At 45.3% G+C, this 18,309-nt stretch overlaps 1 protein-coding gene across 1 annotated transcript in view; it reads left to right on the top strand.

Moving 5' to 3' along the window:
- Window positions 1-18,309, top strand: part of RNF181 (ring finger protein 181) — a 166,822-nt gene that overhangs the window by 148,200 nt on the left and 313 nt on the right. Inside the window, exons 2-5 of the mRNA XM_081203290.1 lie at window positions 3,014-3,109; window positions 15,647-15,780; window positions 17,941-18,056; window positions 18,166-18,240. Coding sequence (XP_081059416.1) covers window positions 3,018-3,109; window positions 15,647-15,780; window positions 17,941-18,056; window positions 18,166-18,240 — 417 coding nt within the window. The 5' untranslated portion in view covers window positions 3,014-3,017. The remainder of the gene's footprint in view (window positions 1-3,013; window positions 3,110-15,646; window positions 15,781-17,940; window positions 18,057-18,165; window positions 18,241-18,309) is intronic.

Below are 18,309 nucleotides of genomic sequence, written 5' to 3'. Positions count from 1 at the left end.
GAGGAATCTCAGGGAGGAATTTCTAGAAGCACCAGCAATGGGTATGACACCAAATCACAATTATTACAGAGATCTCGCAACAAAACATTTTGCCAGAATAAGTCCTAGCACGTGCTGACGACTGGTCAGTGGCCAAGGCTGCTATAATTTTTTCAACACATGCATCAGAGTCTATTGCTCCCCTACAGGGTTTGTGGCCTTCACGCCTTCTGCTGCCTCTCCCACACATAAAGAACTACCTCCAGATTCCTCATCAGCACTGTTGTAAACAAAAATTGCCCTTTTCCCTTATGGGGTATCCAAGAGCCCATATAGAGTCCTTACAAATGTTCCCTATTGGTAGTGTAGCCTTATGAGGCTTTGCCCTCGGGTGGGAAAAATAGTGCGCCTGGGAAAGGGAAGTGGGAGTCAACAGACACTCAAGGAATAGTTTCGGAGAAAAAGGTTTTATTTCTACCATCCATGAACTGGTAGAAGGAGCAAGTGTGATAAGTCACAAAAAGCATGCACGAGTTCACAATCATGTGCACAAGCATATATACCCCTTTCCAGTTCCCTCCTCCTTTCTCCTCCCTCAGGAGTCCTGCCCCATGTTGAGGTTCCTGAGCATGTACAGAAAGCTGTCTTGGAACTATTGTGGACTCTTGGCAGGAAAGGGGTTGAGGGGGTTTTCAGTGTGTTCCCGTTGTTTCATTCTTGTGCATTGGCATGGTTCCCGGAGAGAAAGCAAGTTGCAATGTGGTTCTGAAAAAGGCCTGAGAAGACAATGGGCTCTGTCCTCTACCTTGTTGCAATCTTTTTAGTTACAGCAAGCGGAATGTTTCTGATGCTTAGCTGCTGAGAAAATGATTTTGAAAAGCTTTGAGAAGCTTTGAGCCTGCTTTGGTGGGGGGTGACTTCGGGCCTAGGTGGGGTCACCTGTCCTCACCTTCCTTCAGTAGGAGAAAAGAACAGAGGCCAACCAGAGAATATTGAGAAGCAAAGCAGCTAGTAAGCCTGATTTTTATTAACTGTTGCAACACGGTGCTCCCCTCACATGCAGGAAAGGAGGAGGAACCCAGAAAAATGACGTGCAAGGCCTTATAAAGACTTTTGAAATTGCCACCCTGTAGATCAAGACCACCCCCAGTAACATCATACATACGTCACAGAAGGGGTGTAACCTAAGACCACCCCTCAGATACATCATACCTACATCACAGAAAAGGCAGTCTAAACAGAAATCTGAATGTTGTTTTTCTGTCCTCGTTTATCTCCTGTCTGGCAGGTCACTTGATTGGATTGCCCGGAGAGCCTAGCCAGTCTTTTGTAATGATAAATACTTAGTTCCTGAGCCCAGGTCACAGACTCACGCCCTATTCATATCTTAAATGTGCCCTTCAGACAGGATTTGTGAGGAAAGAGACAATGGGGAGGTTTCCCACTTTGACCTTGCAGAGAAAACATTTACTCAGTTTAGGAATCAAAAATGGTTCCAGGTCGGTCTTCCTGTGCTGATCTATGCATGTGCTTGGTTGGTACGCTTATGAACAATACCATATATCTAAGACCTCAAAATTCCTATCACAGCACAAAGCCTAGGATCTTTAGCACAGCTCCAGAAGTGGGCCCGCTGCATTACCTTAGCAATTGCTGGGTTGGAAGAGGATCTTGTGATTCACTCAGTTAATCCTCCTATGGGTGGCAGAGCTTCAACCCTAGGCCACCATTATGCTATCACGCAAGCCGCAATGTCCCTGATGGTGCTGTGATTTAAGAAAATATGAAGAGCCTGGCTGGGCCAGCATCCCGTTCTCAAGGTAGCCAGCCAGATGTCTCCCATGGGAAGCCTCTAAGCAGTTCTCCCCACTTGCAATCCCCAGCAACTGGCACACTGGAGACAGCATGTAGCCACTGAATCTTTTTTAAGCCCCCAAACAGATGACCATTGTAGCATAGTCCTGGATCTTTCTTCAGCTTCTCTGGATGGCACTGAGTTTTATTATTATTTTAGTGACATTAACACGCCCATGTTCAGTGTTTGTGTGCGTATTCCTCCTTTCAAAGTAGGGTTGGCAAGCTACACTTTTGCTCTAAGATGTCAGGAATGCAGAAGCAGTTATAAAGCACAGAATGGTGGACAGAGAAATGTTAATTGTCTGCCTCACAACTGGCTAATGCCTCCCACTTCCCCAAGCCAATGACGTCCAGTGTTTGAAAGAGCCTTTGCCTACCAGACATGGGCGTAGCCGCAGGGGGGCCACTGCCCCCCCATCAAGTAAATCTATGAAAATACTTAACTAACTGAGGTTCTGCCTGCCCCCCATCATAAATCCTGTCTACGCCCATGTTACCAGGTGCTTTCCATACGTTTTGGACTTTAATAGGCCCCAGCTTGCACAGCTGTATGGGGAGTTGTAGTCCAAATCATCTAGCAGCCTTTCTCAACCTGTGGGTCCCCAGATGTTGTTGAACTACAACTCCCATCACCCCTGGCTAGCAAGGCCAGAGCTCAGGGATGATGGGAGTTGTAGTCCAACAATATCTGGGGGACCACAGGTTGAGAACCAATGAGGAAGGCTGACCACTCGCTTTCTGAACCGAAACGGATCTTTAAGTTGCCCGGAGCTTCGGAGGGAATTCACCTTTTAAAAATCAGCCTGTCCCTCCCCTGAGCAAAAAACTTCAGCTTTGCTTGAGAGAAAGGAATGCAACAACTCAGAGCCGCGGCTCCGCACGTGCCTAAGCAAAGCAAAAGCTGGGAAATGCCCCAAGCAGGAAGAGCCTTCCTGGCCGCCCGCTTCCTTCTTCCTCCATCACCCCGCGCCGCCTGCCGCCAAGTCCCGTCGGGCGACTTCCGCGGCCCCGAGCTGCGCGCCTTCCCACGACCCGAATCCCCGCGTCTCGCCGCCCGCCCTGATTGGCCGCTGCCTGCGGCCTCGGGCCAATGAGCGCGGGCGGGCGGGGCGCCCGGCGTCCCGGCGGTGGTTGGCCTCGGAAGGAGCCGAGTCACGGGCGGAGGCGGAGCGGGAGGCGCCATGGCTTCCTACTTCGAGGAGCACGACTGCGAGCCGGGCGCCAGGCCCCGCCAGGAGGAGCCGCATCGCCAGGCGCTGCTGGAACTGGCCAGGTGGGCGCCCGGGGAGCCGAGCGGGGACGGGGGACTCCCTCCGGGGCAGAGCCGAAAGGCAGCCTCGGGACACAGAGCTGTCAAAAGAAGGGATCAGCAGCCTCACCTGGCCCGGGACAGTCTACGGCATAGCTAACAATCCGGGAGAGCAGCGGGAAACGGTGCTGGAAGAAGGGTAAAGGGTAAAGGGACCCCTGACCATTGGGTCCAGTCGTGACCGACTCTGGGGTTGCGGCGCTCATCTCGCTTTATTGGCTGAGGGAGCCAGCGTACAGCTTCTGGGTCATGTGGTCAGCATGACTAAGCTGCTTCTGGCGAACCAGAGCAGCGCATGGAAACGCCGTTTACCCCGCCAGAGTGGTACCTATTTATCTACTTGCACTTTGACGTGCTTTTGAACTGCTAGGTTGGCAGGAGTAGGGACCGGGCAACAAAAGCTCACCCCGTCGTGGGGATTCGAACCGCCGACCTTCTGATCGGCAAGTCCTAGGCTCTGTGGTTTAACCCACAGCGCCACCTGCATCCCACATGAATAAGGGAATTTCCCGCAAAAAAGGGAAGGTTGACAGCTATGTCTGGACATGCCTAGGCAGGTCCCCCCACTTGCAGGTAGACTGCCCCTGAACCTGAGGCTCCCTCTCGCCATCACGACTAGTAGACCCATTCTCCCATCTTCCCTGCAGTTCTGCTTCTTGGCCGTGGCAAGGTTTCCAGAATCTGTTGCATTGTTGTTTCTATATTACAGTGGTACCTCGGGTTCCATACGCTTCAGGTTCCATACGCTTCAGGTTACAGACTCCACTAACCCAGAAATAGTACCTCGGGTTAAGAACTTTGCTTCAGGATGAGAACAGAAATCGTGCTCCGGCGATGCAGCGGCAGCAGGAGGCCCCATTAGCTAAAGTGGTGCTTCAGGTTAAGAACAGCTTCTGGTTAAGAACGGACCTCCGGAACAAATTAAGTTCTTAACCCGAGGTACCGCTGTACATTGTGTGGTTAGCGTTCAGGGTCCTCGCCCCCAAGGAACCTACAGTCTAAAACTCCACACAGGAGAAACGGGACGGGAGGGGCCTGAGTCGGGCGGTGGAGCATCTTCTTTGCATGCTCAGGGCCTCACGCTTCCTCCTCAGCATCTCAAGGTGGGCTGGGGAGGGACCACTGTCTGCTGTCTTGGGAAGCCACTGCCAGTCAGTGAAGGCAGCAATGAAATAGCTGGGCCAATGATCTGGCCTGGAATAAGGCAGCTTCCCCGTGTTGAAAACATGTTAAACATAGAAACAATAAGGTCTTGTTTCAGTTTCATGTGCTTTAGTTCACAGGGCAACTAAGGAGCCACAGCAAAGAAATCTCACAAAAAGGGGGATTGGAAGGAGGAACGAGCAGGATAAAAATCACACTGTATTTTCTTACCTCCCAGGATCTTTTTGGCCAATGCAACACCAATTAAAAAGTGATCCCAGGGAGGATCCTGGAAATTACAGGCTGGTTAGCTTATTGCAGTGGTTCTCAAAGGGTGTGGGAGGAGAGGATGGCAAGGGTGTCAGGAAGTGTGTCTAGGGCAATCAAAGAAGCATTTAAACATTTTGGTATAGTACAGTATTATATGGTATAGCATATATAATTTTTTTAGCAGAATATTGATAGATATATTTTCAAACTGAGAGCAAGAGCATCAAGTGATTCTGTGGACAATCCTAGTTGTGTTTTCCAATGTATTTTATCAATTTTTAAAAATGTTGTGGTGCAAGCACATTTTTATTCTGAAAGTGTGGCCCCGAGAAAAAAGTTTGGAGAACCACTGGCTTACTGTCTCTTCTAGGAAAACTGGTGGGGAGCATTGCTAAAGCGAGTTCGCAGGCATGTAGAAGTACCAGTTTTGCTGAAGTAGAACTAGGATGACTTGTGCAAGGGTAAATCCTGCCTCACTATTCGGCGGTGTACGCACACCTGCTTACTCTGCATCCATTGTGCACCCATTGCTGGTTTGGGAAGCAAAGTACAATGTGTGCTTAGATTTATAAATGCTGCTGACAACCCTTGAGTAAGCTTAACGGTCATTGAACAAGGGGAGAATTGTGAAGAGTTCTAAAAGGATTTCTCCAAACTGAATGAATGGGCAGCAAAATGGCAAATGCAGTTTAGTGTAAGCAAGTGTAAAGGGATGCACACACAAAAATCTTAAAATGTCACATATTTCCTCATGGGCTGTGAACTTTTGTAAAAAAATGTTTTATTTAGAATTTTGAAGCAGACATTACATTTTTAATTTCCACTGTTTTTTCTAATAAATGTGAACTTCCCCTCCATAGTTTCCTTATTTCCCCTTAGTTTGCTGCATATTGTAACTAGCCTCCTTCCTCATTATCTAAACTACTTTTCACGGCTGTTTACAATTCATATCCTACTTGCATATTAATATGGTTATTATAGTTCAGATATTCTATGAAAGGCTTCCATTCTTCCCTAAACACTGACTCCTCCTGGTCTTTGATTTTCATTGTTAAACTTTTTAACTCCGCAGACTTGTGAATTTATTCTACCAGTCTACTTCGGTTGGTATCTCATCATCCTTCAACTTTTGCACATATATTATTCTTGCTGCCATTGTTGGGTATAAAAATAAGCTGACCAACTTTTTGGGGACGTCCAATTCCCTTATTCCAAGGGTTTTTTGGTGGGTTTTTTAAACATCAACTTGAATATCTTATTCAAAATCCTTTAGCCTTTTTGCATGTTTGCCAAATGTAGAAGACTGGACTTCCGGAGGCGGCGCGTTCAGCAATGGCGGTCCTCTTCAGCTGCTGAAGAGGGGCTCCGCGGAAAAGGGTCGTGCGCTGCGGCACAGCGACGACCCACTTAGAGAAACCACGGGTAGAGTGAGCCCGTGGCCGTGGGGTTCGGCGGGCACCAGAAGCGACCTCGGAAACGCAGAAGAGACCCCGTAAGGGGTATCGGAACGTGGAGGGGGTAACGGTGCTGTGAATCCATCGCTCTTTCCGCGGAAGTGAAGCCGCGCGGCTGCTGCTGATCAGCGCTGACCTTTCTTCCTTGAACAACAGAACTAAAACAACTTGCTCGTGAGTAAGAAACCTGAGGCTCTATCTGAACTTAATTTGGCGAAATTTGGCTGAAAGCGGGAGACGCTAAAAAGGAAGTCAGTCTTCCGGCTCTGTTTAAAGTGCCGAGCAAAGACTTTTCTAAAGCGGAAGCATTGAAAGGAGGTTAAAAGAAGTTGGAATTTACTTTGCAAATTCGATCTAGACTGCTTAAAACTTAAAAAAGTTATAACAGCTTTGTAAGTGGATAAAGACTGTGGTTCCTCTTTCTGTTTACCAGTGGATTACAAAGTTACGAAACCTGGCTATCGGTCTGCCTGGATACAAGTAACATTGGACTGCGGTAACTGTATATAAAGCTATATTGGGCCACCTTGTATCTTTAAAAAAAAAAAGGAACTGTTGCATGCACCCTGGTTAAGAACTTTTATTCTCTGCAGTTAAAATTGAATGGAGGGTTCCCCCCCGGTTTTGGACTTTATTTAATTTTTTTTGTGTGTGTGTGGGGGGGGGAACTTAATGGTGGAAACTTTTCATCCTTCCTTCCTAACTTTTTTTTGGGAGCTCCCCCTACTGGATTGTAGAATTATTAATCTCTGAGAACTGCTGGCTTTTATATCTGGATGTTTACTTTCTTTTGGATTGTTTCCCATGGGATTTACAATTTGACCTTGACTCAGGGACAGCTGTGGAATGAGTGGCGCACCAAAAACAAGGGCTGGAAAGAAAGCAAAACAAACTGAACTCTTGCAAACAACTTTGCCTGTGCAGCTACGTAGATCGTCTGTTCCAATTGTGACAGGCCTGCAAGAAGGACAACATATACAGCCATCTCTTGGGGAGATGGCTGCAGGAGGGTTAGATCCTGTCTCGAAAGAAATATTGGACCAACTGGCAGCACTGAATAAGAAAGCTGATGAACAAGCAGCTAGATTTGATGAACAATCTGCTAAATTTGATCAGGTGACAGCTTCTATTGATAAATTGACAGACCAGGTCACTAAGAATACACAGGCAATAGGTAATATTGAAAAGACTACATCAGAAAACCGAAAATTAGTCGAAGAAGTAAACACAAAAGCAGAAGAAAACAAAAAGAGGATAGAGGAATTAAGAGGGGAGGTAAGACCACTGAGTAGACAGGTTACTGAACAGCAAGCGTACCTGTCCCTGGCAGAATTGAAAAACAGGGAAAGCAATTTGAGGTTTAGAAATATCCCAGAATCAGAAAAAGAGGACTTGATCGGTTTTTTGACAACAGAAATATCTAAATTCTGGGGATTGGCAGAAGATAAGGACTTTAAAATCGTCACCGCCTTTAGATTAGGAAGAGTGGTCAAGAAGGATAAACCAAGGGATTGCTTGATCATTTTGAGATCCAAGCAAGAAAAAGATAACATACTCGGCCTGCACTTCAAAAATTCATTGGTGATTCAGGGAAAGACGGCAGAAATCTTCAGAGATATACCAAAACAGCTGTTGGACTTAAGAGCTACATATAAAGACCTAGCAAGCTTATTGAGAAACAACACAATCCCCTACAGGTGGGAATTCCCACAAGGATTATCTTTCACCTTGAAAGGGAGGAAGGTAAGAATCAGAACAGCAGAGGAGCAAGAAAAGTTCCTAAACGACCACGGGGAGGACCTTCGGAAAGGAGTAGCAGGAGCTTGGCCACCTCCTTCGTTTGGCCTCAACCCGGTTCCACCTCCAGATAAAGAAGACAAAGGAGACACCCCTACTGGTAAATAAATTGATCCAGGATGTCTCTGCAGCTTCTTAGTTGGAATATTCATGGCGCAAACTCTCCCGAGAAAAGGAAAAAAATCTTTCATATATTGAGAAAAGAACAACTGGACGTCATTTGCCTTCAAGAAACACATGTGACTAGGCTCCACAGGAGAGTGCTAATTAATAAGAGACTAGGCCAAGAATTTATTTCATCAGACAAGGTTAAAAAAAGAGGAGTAGTGATCTATGTGAAGGAGAGCCTAGCACCAAAATTGGTTTTTAAAGATGAACAAGGAAGAATTTTGGCGATTGAAATTCAATCACAAGGAGAAAAATTTTTGATAGTTGGAATATATGCACCAAACGATGGGAAATCGGAATTTTATAAGAGGCTGCATGAGATAATGCTGGACCACATTGACTACACCAACATCATCCTGATGGGAGATATGAATGGGGTAGTCTCCACGTACATGGATAAGTCACAAAACCAAAATTTGAACAAAGACGGCAGACTTCCAAAGACTTTTTTTCAAACTGACAGACAATATGGACTTGATTGACATTTGGAGGACAAAGAACCCTCTAGGTAAGGAGGGAACATTCTTTTCTGAGGCCCACCTATCTTGGACAAGAATCGACCAAATCTGGATATCTAGAGGACTGGCACCTAAGACAAGAAAAATAGAGATCTGCCCCAAAACTTGCTCCGACCATAACGCTTTGAAAATGGACTTGAGACTCACACCAGCTGGATCCTTCAGATGGAGAATGAATGACCACTTGTTTAGAGATCAGGAGATCGTGAAGAAGGCCCAAAAAACGTTGAAAGACTATTTTGAAATAAATTTGAATACCTCGGTGGAAAAGAAAGTAATCTGGGACGCGAGTAAAGCTGTTATGAGAGGGTTCCTGATACAACAGAACACTATTAAGAAAAAACTCTGGAATGGTAAAAAGGACAAGATTTTGGACAAAATAAGAGATGGAGAGAAAAAGCTGAGACTAAATCCAAAATCAAAAGAAGTTTTAAGAGAAATAAAATTCTACCAAACACAATATACGAAATTGATAAACCAAGAAATTGAATGGAAAATTAAACAGATGAAACAAAGATCATTTGAATCGGCAAACAAATGTGGGAAGCTGCTGGCATGGCAGCTGAAAAAGAGACAAAAATTGAACTTTGTTACCAATCTGGAGGTCGAAGGTGAATGTATTCAGAAACCAGAAGAGATTAGAAAGTGTTTCCAGAGATATTTTAAAAAACTCTATACCCAAGGACCCCAAGCAGAGATAGAAATAAATAACTTCTTAAAAAGTCATGGCCTTCAAAAGCTAACACAAGACAAACAAACAGCCCTAAACTATAAAATAACACAACAGGAAATTGAAAGTGCCATTCAGAACATGCAAACAGGCAAATCCCCAGGCCCAGACGGACTTACCTCCAAATACTATAAGACACTGAAGGACTATTTGATACAGCCACTAATGGAGGTATGTAATCAGATTTTGGAAGGGAAGGGGGCACCAGAATCGTGGAAAGAGGCATTCATCACCCTGATACCAAAATTGGAATCTGAAAAGACTCAACTTAAGAATTATCGTCCCATCTCACTCCTAAATGTGGATTACAAAATTTTTGCTGATATTTTAGCAAACAGACTGAAAAAAGTTTTGAATGAAGTAATTCATAAGGACCAAGCAGGCTTTCTCCCTGGTAGACATTTGTCTGATAACACTAGGAATATTATTGATGTCTTGGAGTTACTACAGACAAATATGAATACGAAAGCAGCTTTGATTTTTATAGACGCGGAGAAGGCCTTTGACAATATATCTTGGAAATTTATGAAGAAAAATTTGGAAGGGATGGGAGTGGGAAGGGCGTTTCAAAATGGTATCGAAGCAATCTATTCAGAACAAAAGGCTAAATTGATAGTAAACAGTGTGGTGACAGAGGAGTTTAAAATTGAAAAAGGGACACGACAGGGGTGCCCCCTATCACCCTTGTTATTTATTTCTGTCCTGGAGGTGTTGCTGAATTTGATTAGGAGGGATCAGCTGGTGGAAGGAATACAGGTCGGAGAAAAACAATACAAATTGAAGGCCTTTGCAGATGACTTGGTTTTGACATTACAGGAGCCAGAAGCCAGCACAAAAAGAGCTTTAGAACTAATTTCTGAGTTTGGTCGGGTGGCGGGATTCAAGTTGAACAAACAAAAAACTAAGGTTTTGGCAAAAAACTTGACACCTTCAGAAATAGACGGGTTCCAGAAGGAAACAGAATTAAATGTGGTTACAAAAGTGAAATACCTGGGGGTTAACTTGACTGGGAGAAATTTGAATCTATTTAAAGATAATTATGAAAAATGCTGGTCGGAAATTAAAAAGGACTTAGAAACTTGGTCAAGATTGAAACTTTCCTTGTTGGGAAGAATTGCAGCAGTTAAGATGAATGTATTGCCAAGAATGTTGTTTCTGTTTCAAACCCTCCAGATCGTGGACAGAGTGGAATGTTTTGGAAAGTGGCAGAGGGATATCACGAAGTTTGTCTGGCAGGGCAAAAAGCCCCGAATAAAATTTAAGATACTAACAGATGCAAAGGAAAGAGGGGGGTTTGCCCTGCCGGACTTAAGATTGTATTATGAAGCTGCATCCTTCTGCTGGATGAAGGATTGGTTTCTGTTAGAAAACACTGATGTCCTAGATCTGGAAGGGCATAGTAATGCTTTTGGGTGGCATGCATATTTGTGGTAGGACAAGGTAAAGCTTCATAAACTGTTTAAAAACCATATTGTCAGGAAAGCTCTATTCATTGTCTGGACTAAATATAAGGACTTACTTGAAAGTAAGACCCCGAGGTGGTTATCACCGACGGAGGCTAAAGCCATTAAACTACGTAACATGGGGAGTGGCTGGGCAAAATACTGTGAGTTAATTGAAAGAGATGGTGATACTTGGAGGTTGCAGAGCTTTGAAAAATTGAAGGGAAAGGTGCGAGACTGGTTTCATTATGCCCAAATTCTAGAGGTGTTTAAAAAGGATAAAAAAATTGGTTTCCAGGTGGAAAAATCAAAACTAGAGACAGAACTACTTGAACCTAAGACGAAAGTGCTTTCAAGAATGTATAACTTGTTGCTTAAATGGAATACTCAAGACGAGATAGTTAAATCAGCTATGATAAAATGGGCTCAGGACATTGGGTACAACATTATGTCTGAAGACTGGGAAAGGTTATGGACCACCGGTATGAAATTCACGGCATGCAGTGCCTTAAAAGAAAACATTATGAAAATGGTATACAGGTGGTACATGACCCCAGTCAAACTTGCAAAGATATACCATCGGTCTGACAATAAATGTTGGAAATGTAAGGAGGCTGAAGGAACATTCTTTCACCTCTGGTGGACATGCCCGAGGGTGAAGGCTTTTTGGGAAATGATTTATAATGAGTTGAAAAAGGTGTTTAGGTACACCTTTCACAAGAAACCAGAGGCCTTCCTCCTGGGCATTGTGGGCCAGAGAGTGTCAAAGAAAGATAGAACTTTCTTTTTATATGCAACTACAGCAGCAAGAATCCTTATAGCTAAACATTGGAAGGCACAGGAGTTACCCACGCTGGAAGAGTGGCATTCGCAGCTGATGGACTACATGGAATTAGCCGAAATGACAGGCAGAATCCGAGATCTGGGAGAAGAGGAAGTGGAAGAGGACTGGAAAAAATTTAAGGACTATCTACAAAAACACTATAAGTTATATGAATGTTGAGAATTTGCTAAGCCTTTGGAAAAAACAAGCTTCAGTATTGAGATTGGTAAATGATGGAAACCAAGCTATGATTTAGAAAAGTATAAATTGCAGACTATATAACCAAATGAAAACACAAAAACATATGAAATAAGGTATTAATTTGCTGTTTATTTTTATTGTAAAGAAAGCAGGGGATGGAGGACGTGGGGAAGTCCGGTTGATCATGAAAATTGATTTGAAAAAGGGAACTTTCTTTTATAATTTCTTTTTTCTTTCTGTAAAACCGCTTTTGTTGTGTCACTGACGATGTATTCCGACCTTGGGGAAAAAGCAATAAAAAATTATTATAAAAAAAAAACAAATGTAGAAGACTGTACCTTCCATCTCTTGGCGCTTCCAGTGTATATTAGAACCTTTTTTACACATCTTAGCAAGTTTACTTGGGATCAAGTACCATCTATAGATGATATTTAGATAGTTCTCCCTCAGGGTGTAACAGGCTGCAAATGTCATATTAATCACCCATAGTTTTCCCATGATGCCCTCTTGATGTTGTGTCCTACATCCCTTGCCCAGTGTATCATGGCAGCTTTGAGCAGTTCAGCTTTCGTTTCCCATTCCAGCAGGATTTTGTCCATTTTTTGAATTAGCTTTTTGTTATTCTCCATTAAACCCCTTTCATAGTCAGAACTTTCTTCAGCAGATCCCTCCAGTTTATCTTTTTTGTACATCTCAGATTGGAACCACTCTGTTATCCATTCCTTAATGTCCTCTCTTTTTCTGAGCATTACTCCTGCTTCACTGATCTCTAATATGTCTCTGTAGGTGCCCCATTTCTTTTTCATATTCATTTTCTTCATAGAACTTGCTTCAGTGGGCTAGAGCAGGGGTCACCAACCTAAGGCCCATGGGCCGGAAGTGGCCTGCGGAGTTTGTTTGAGGTTGTTTGACTGGCCCATGAGCCGCCCCCGAACTGAGCTGCCCGCTCGTGTGCTGTGCTAAACCAGCGCAGCGCGGCACAGGGACTTGCTTCCGCAGCGCCGAAAATCATGTCTGCACAGACGCCGAAAATCGCAGGGGCACACGCTCACACGCACGTGTGATCCTGCCCATGGAGGGATCTCTGTGGGACCGATCCAGCCCAGGGAAGATAAACCTTGCCGACCCCTGAGCCATAGTGGGGTATTCCTTTCAAACAGGTTTTTATACCTCATCCATACTATACAGAGGCTTCTTTTAATGTGGTTTTAAGAATCCTTTACGTACTCTTACTTTATCATTCCATAGGTATGCATGCCAACCATATTGTCTATCAAATCCTTCTAAATCCAATAATCCAAAATCTTCCAGAGCTATCCATTCTGTTAACCAGCATAGACATGCTACTTCATAATACAATCCAAGATCTGATAGTAAGAATCCACCTCTGTCTTTTATATCTGTTAAAATTTTGTACTTAACTCTTGGCTTCTTCCCCTGCCAAATGAATATTGATATGTCTCTCTGCCACTGTTTAAAACAACTTAAAATGCTTATTACTGGTATTGTTTTGAAAAGAAATAGCATCTTAGGCAGGACTTGTTGACCTTTTTTTAGAGGGAGAACCCAAAGTTGTTGAAGGGAGGGGGACTTCTCTTCTTTGCCCACTCACCCCACTGCTGGGGCCAAAAATTATAAACTGCCACCAGGGAATGGCACCGCAACAGTGCGGAGGGGCTGAAACACACTAAAGAGGTGAGTTCCAGCTGGAAAAAAGCCCTGGTCTTAGGTAATATTTTCATTTTGATGCTGATATTCTTCCTGATGAGGAAAGTTGCATCTTCCTCCACTTTTCCAAGTCTTTTTTTACTTCTTTCCACACTCTCATACAATTACCCATGCAGCTCTCAACCACTTCTGGAATGGACTCCCTTTTTGTATTCCAGAAATTCAGGTCGTAAACTCAGTCCAATTAAAGTCCATCCAAAACACACGGTTTATGATCCTCACTTGGTTTTTTGGGAAGCTGCTGCTACTGGATCAGCTTATACGAGGCCTCCTTCTGCGAAGAAAGCATGGCTTCCTGTGCTCAGTGTCTACCCAGGTCGACCTCAAACAGTGCTCTCCAGCTCTGCAAAGGTTGGGGGGAGCCGTAATTTATGCCGTGGGGGTGCAAGACAATTCAGAGCTTTATTAGGAGCTGCAGTGCCCACGCTTTCCTCCATATGCTCCGTGACACCCCAGTCTCACTCGCAGCAAGCACAACAAGCAGCCGAGGTCCTTCATGGCAACTCAGAAGTCTGAGGAAAACATTTCCCCCCTTCCAGAGTAAAATAAAGACGCACTTTTCCCCCTCCAAAAATGAAGGGGAAATGTGTGTGCGTCTTATGGGGCGAATGCAGATTCCTTGGCTTTGGCGATAGCAACGCGAAGCCTCCGAAGCCTGCGCTCCGGAGGCTTCGCGTTGCTTCCGCTGAAGCCAGGAGAGTTGCTCTTTGAGGCTGGCGGTGGGGGAAAGCAGTGCTTCCCCCATCGCCAGCCCCAGAGGGTGGGGGGCAGCAGGAAGGCGCGCGACGCCTTGCCGCTGCTCTCCAACCCGGGTTTGAGGCTGGCAGTGGGGAAAGCAGCGCTTCCCCCATCGCCAGCCCCAGAGGATGGGGGGCAGCGGGAAGGTGCGTGGTGCCTTCCCGCTACTCTCCAACCCTCCTTTGGGCTTTTGCAGGAGATGGGGGAATTCCCCCACCTCCCGCAAAGGCAGGCAAAAGCCGTGCGCTCTTTAAAGGGGCTCCGCGGCTTCTGCTGGCTTTTCTATGGGGGGGGGAAATTCCCCACCTCCTAGAAAAGCCCGCAGGAGCCGCGCACCCTTCAAAGAGCTCGCCCCTCTTGGGGGCTTTTCCCCAAGGAGGGAGAAGGGACTGACTGGCCGTTTCAGACCCTTCTCCCTCCTGGTCGAAAACCCCGCAGGCTTTTGCGGGAGGTGGGGGAATTCCCCCACCTCCCGCAAAAGCAGGGAGAAGGTCTTGGAGTAGCACACAGGCTGTGTGCAGCCTGTCCACTGCTCCCAGAGCTGTAGGGGGGGGGGACATATTTTTCCCCTTGATTTCTAGGTGCGTCCTATGGGCCGGTGCGTCCTATAGGGCGAAAAATACGGTAACAATCCCACCTCTTCTTTCTCTGCTGCTCCCAGTGAGTGAAGCAGAGAAGATCCCCCAGGGTTGAGCACCTTTTTTTTGGAAATTGGGTTAAAATTGGAATTTGAAAGAACGTATGCAAAGGTTAATATCAAATATAAAATATTTTTTTATCAAATGTTTTTTTTATCCAACTAATCTAAATAAGTGGACGCGGGTGGCGCTGTGGGTAAAAGCCTCAGCGCCTAGGGCTTGCCGATCGAAAGGTCGGCGGTTCGAATCCCCGCGGCGGGGTGCGCTCCCGCTGCTCGGTCCCAGCGCCTGCCAACCTAGCAGTTCGAAAGCACCCCCGGGTGCAAGTAGATAAATAGGTACCGCTTACCAGCGGGAAGGTAAACGGCGTTCCATGTGCTGCGCTGGCTCGCCAGATGCAGCTTTGTCACGCTGGCCACGTGACCCGGAAGTGTCTCCGGACAGCGCTGGCCCCCGGCCTCTTGAGTGAGATGGGCGCACAAACCCCAGAGTCTGTCAAGACTGGCCCGTTCGGGCAGGGATACCTTTACCTTTACCTTTAATCTAAATAAAAGCACAAACCAAAAGGGAAAAGAAAACTTCCATTCTCCCCCCCCCTCAGCTGTATATAGAAAATTATTCAAAACATCCATTCCAAAATAGCACCCAACAATTCTGCTTTCTATAAACCAATGTTTTCTCCAGTCCTCAAACCCAGATATTATGAGTTCATTTTATTTTTTCACTCAGAAAGTATGTAAGGAGTTTCCATTCTTTAGGAATTTGGATCACGAGCTCTCTGGTGGCTCAGAGCTCTCTGACAAGGAAGCCCAGTGGTGGCTGCTCACACTCTTTTTCTCCAACATATGCAGGTCCCTCTTCAATGGCCTGGAGATTGATGTGGGCTTCTTGGAGAGTGAAGACTGGGACCACCGGCTCCCCCCGCCAGCTGCCAAGCAAGCTGTAGAGAGCCTTCCTTCAGTGCCTGTTACCCCACAGCAAGCAGGTAATAGTTTTGATTTCAGCCTGGGCCTTGTATTTCTCAGCACTTCAAGAGCTGTGGTTAGAAGACAGTCTTCTCTAGGTGTTTTGGACTACAACTCCCATCAGCCCCAGCTGGCACAGTCATTTAAGAAAGCAACAAGAATTTGAGTGTCTGTGTCTCCAAGACCTCTCAGTCTTTGAAAGTGTCCAACCCAATTACCGTGGAAGAGATGGTCCAGATGAGTCACAAAAGCTGCCTGGGGAACTGGGGGAAAGTTGCAAGACGTAGGTTGATCTCCACCTGAAATGGCAGCAGCTGTGCCCCCATTTCCAAGCTCAGCAGCAATAAGGTGCATCTCTCACCTTGCCTGCCTGCTGGCTTTCCTGCCTCTGCTGAGCATCTACTGCTCTTCCTTGCTTGCCTTCCTGTTTGTATACTCAAGGTTTGCTTTTTGGTCATGACAAAGTTCAAAAGGTCACCTTTAAAAAGTTTTATTTATTACATCTACAGTCATACCTCGGATTGAATGTGCTTCAGGTTGAGCGCTTTCGGGTTGCACTCTGCGGCAACCTGGAAGTAACGGAGCGCGTTACTTCTGGGTTTCGCCGCTCGCGCATGCGCACTCAAAATGACGTCATGCGCGGAAGCGGCGAAACGCGACCTGCGCACGCGCAGACGTGCCGTCACGTCTTACGTTCTGTTCAGGATGCGAACGGGGCTCCGGAACGGATCCCATCCCGTTCGCATCCCGAGGTACCACTGTATACTGTATCCCACCTTTCCTCTAAGGAGCTGAAGGTGAGGTATACAGTACTCTTCCCCTCCCCATATTATCTTCACAACAACCCTGTGAGGTACATTGGGTGAGTGGCAATATGAACCCTGGTCTCCCTGGTCCTAGTCTAGTATTCTATTTTTTTTTTTATTTTATTAATATTTTATTAAGTTTTATCAATGAAAAAAATCAGAAAAAATACAAAAACAGAGAAATACAAAGTCAAAATACAAAAGTTCAAACATTAAGCACAAAAAAGAAAAAAGAACAAAAAGAAAAAAGAAAAGCACATAAAGAAAAAACAAAACTCCCTTTTTTAGTGTCTCATCTTTAGTTAACTTATTTTCCTGACTTCCTCACGCCTCCCTTTTTTGTATCCCTTTTTTAAAATTGGTTCAGCAAATTTATATCCAATTTAGTTTCTCTATTATCAATCCCATCTTACATTTTACCTTGTTGCTAGAACCCCTTCAATTCATTTCAACGTCATCAGCATTCAAAAAATTTACAGTGTTTCTGTAAATAAATTTTAAATTTCCTCCAATCTTCTTCCACCGACTCTTCTCCCTGGTCTCGGATTCTGCCAGTCATTTCCGCCATTTCCATATAGTCTATTAATTGCATTTGCCATTCTTCCAGAGTGGGTAGGTCTTGTGTCTTCCAATGCTTTGCGATAAGAATTCTTGCTGCTGCTGTAGCATACATAAAGAAAGTTCTATCCTTCTTTAACACCAATTGGCCAACTATGCCCAGGAGAAAGGCCTCTGGTTTCTTCAGAAAGGTATATTTAAATACCTTTTTCATTTCATTATAGATCATTTCCCAGAAAGCGTTAATCTTTGGGCACGTCCACCAAAGGTGAAAGAATGTGCCTTCAACTTCTTTACATTTCCAACATTTATTATTGGGCAAGTGATAGATTTTTGCAAGCTTGACTGGAGTCATGTACCACCCTAGTCTAGTACTCTAACCGCTACATCACAAGGGTTCTCTGCAGTGTTTTCCACCAGGATTATTATTATTAGCAGGGTCTTTTCTGATTGGATATACTTCCAGGAAGAATCTGGCACAAAATGTCACGACTCCCAGGTGTGAGGATTAAACTTTTGATGTTCTGGCAGCATCTGTCAAAGGCTTTGGCATCCAGAGGGTGGGGTATTTGTGCTTGGCATGGTTACCCAGCTTTTCCATCATGTATGCTCCACCCCTTGCTCTTGTAGTAGCGATAATCCACTAGTAATCTTATAGTAGAAAAATCCAGTTAGAATAAAATGCTTGTAAATATGGGATTGGCAGGTTTTCTGAGCTTTGCAAATGTGTAGCTGTGCTGTGTTTCAGTAGAGTGGAGCCAACTTGATGGAACTGTTTTCTGCCTTTTCCTTTCTCCAACCACTTGTGGGGGTTAGACAAAGGGCTGAAGTGTCCGGTGTGCCTGCTGGAGTTTGAGGAGGAAGAGGTGGTTCGGAAGATGCCCTGCGAGCACATCTTCCACAAAGGCTGTATTCTTCCCTGGCTTGGAAAGGTGAAGTATTGGAACAGGGACATTCCCTCTCTGGTACCTGGGATGGCTCCCTCCACCCTTTCCCTTTTCTCAAGAGGCTGCTGCTGCTAACTCCTTTCTCCTTGCCCAGACCAACTCCTGCCCTCTCTGCCGTCATGAGCTGCCCACTGACGACGAACAGTATGAAGAGTACAAGAAGGACAAGGTGAGTGCTGATCCCTGTGGGCAGGTACAGGGGTTAGATGTACGCCTTTTGGCCTGAGGTGCCGCATTA

The sequence above is a fragment of the Podarcis bocagei genome, assembly GCF_964188305.1.
Source record: "Podarcis bocagei genome assembly, chromosome: 7".
NCBI classification, from domain to species: Eukaryota; Metazoa; Chordata; class Lepidosauria; order Squamata; family Lacertidae; genus Podarcis; species Podarcis bocagei.
Note: the sequence above shows the minus strand (reverse complement) of the source record. Positions and strands in the feature narration are given on the sequence as shown.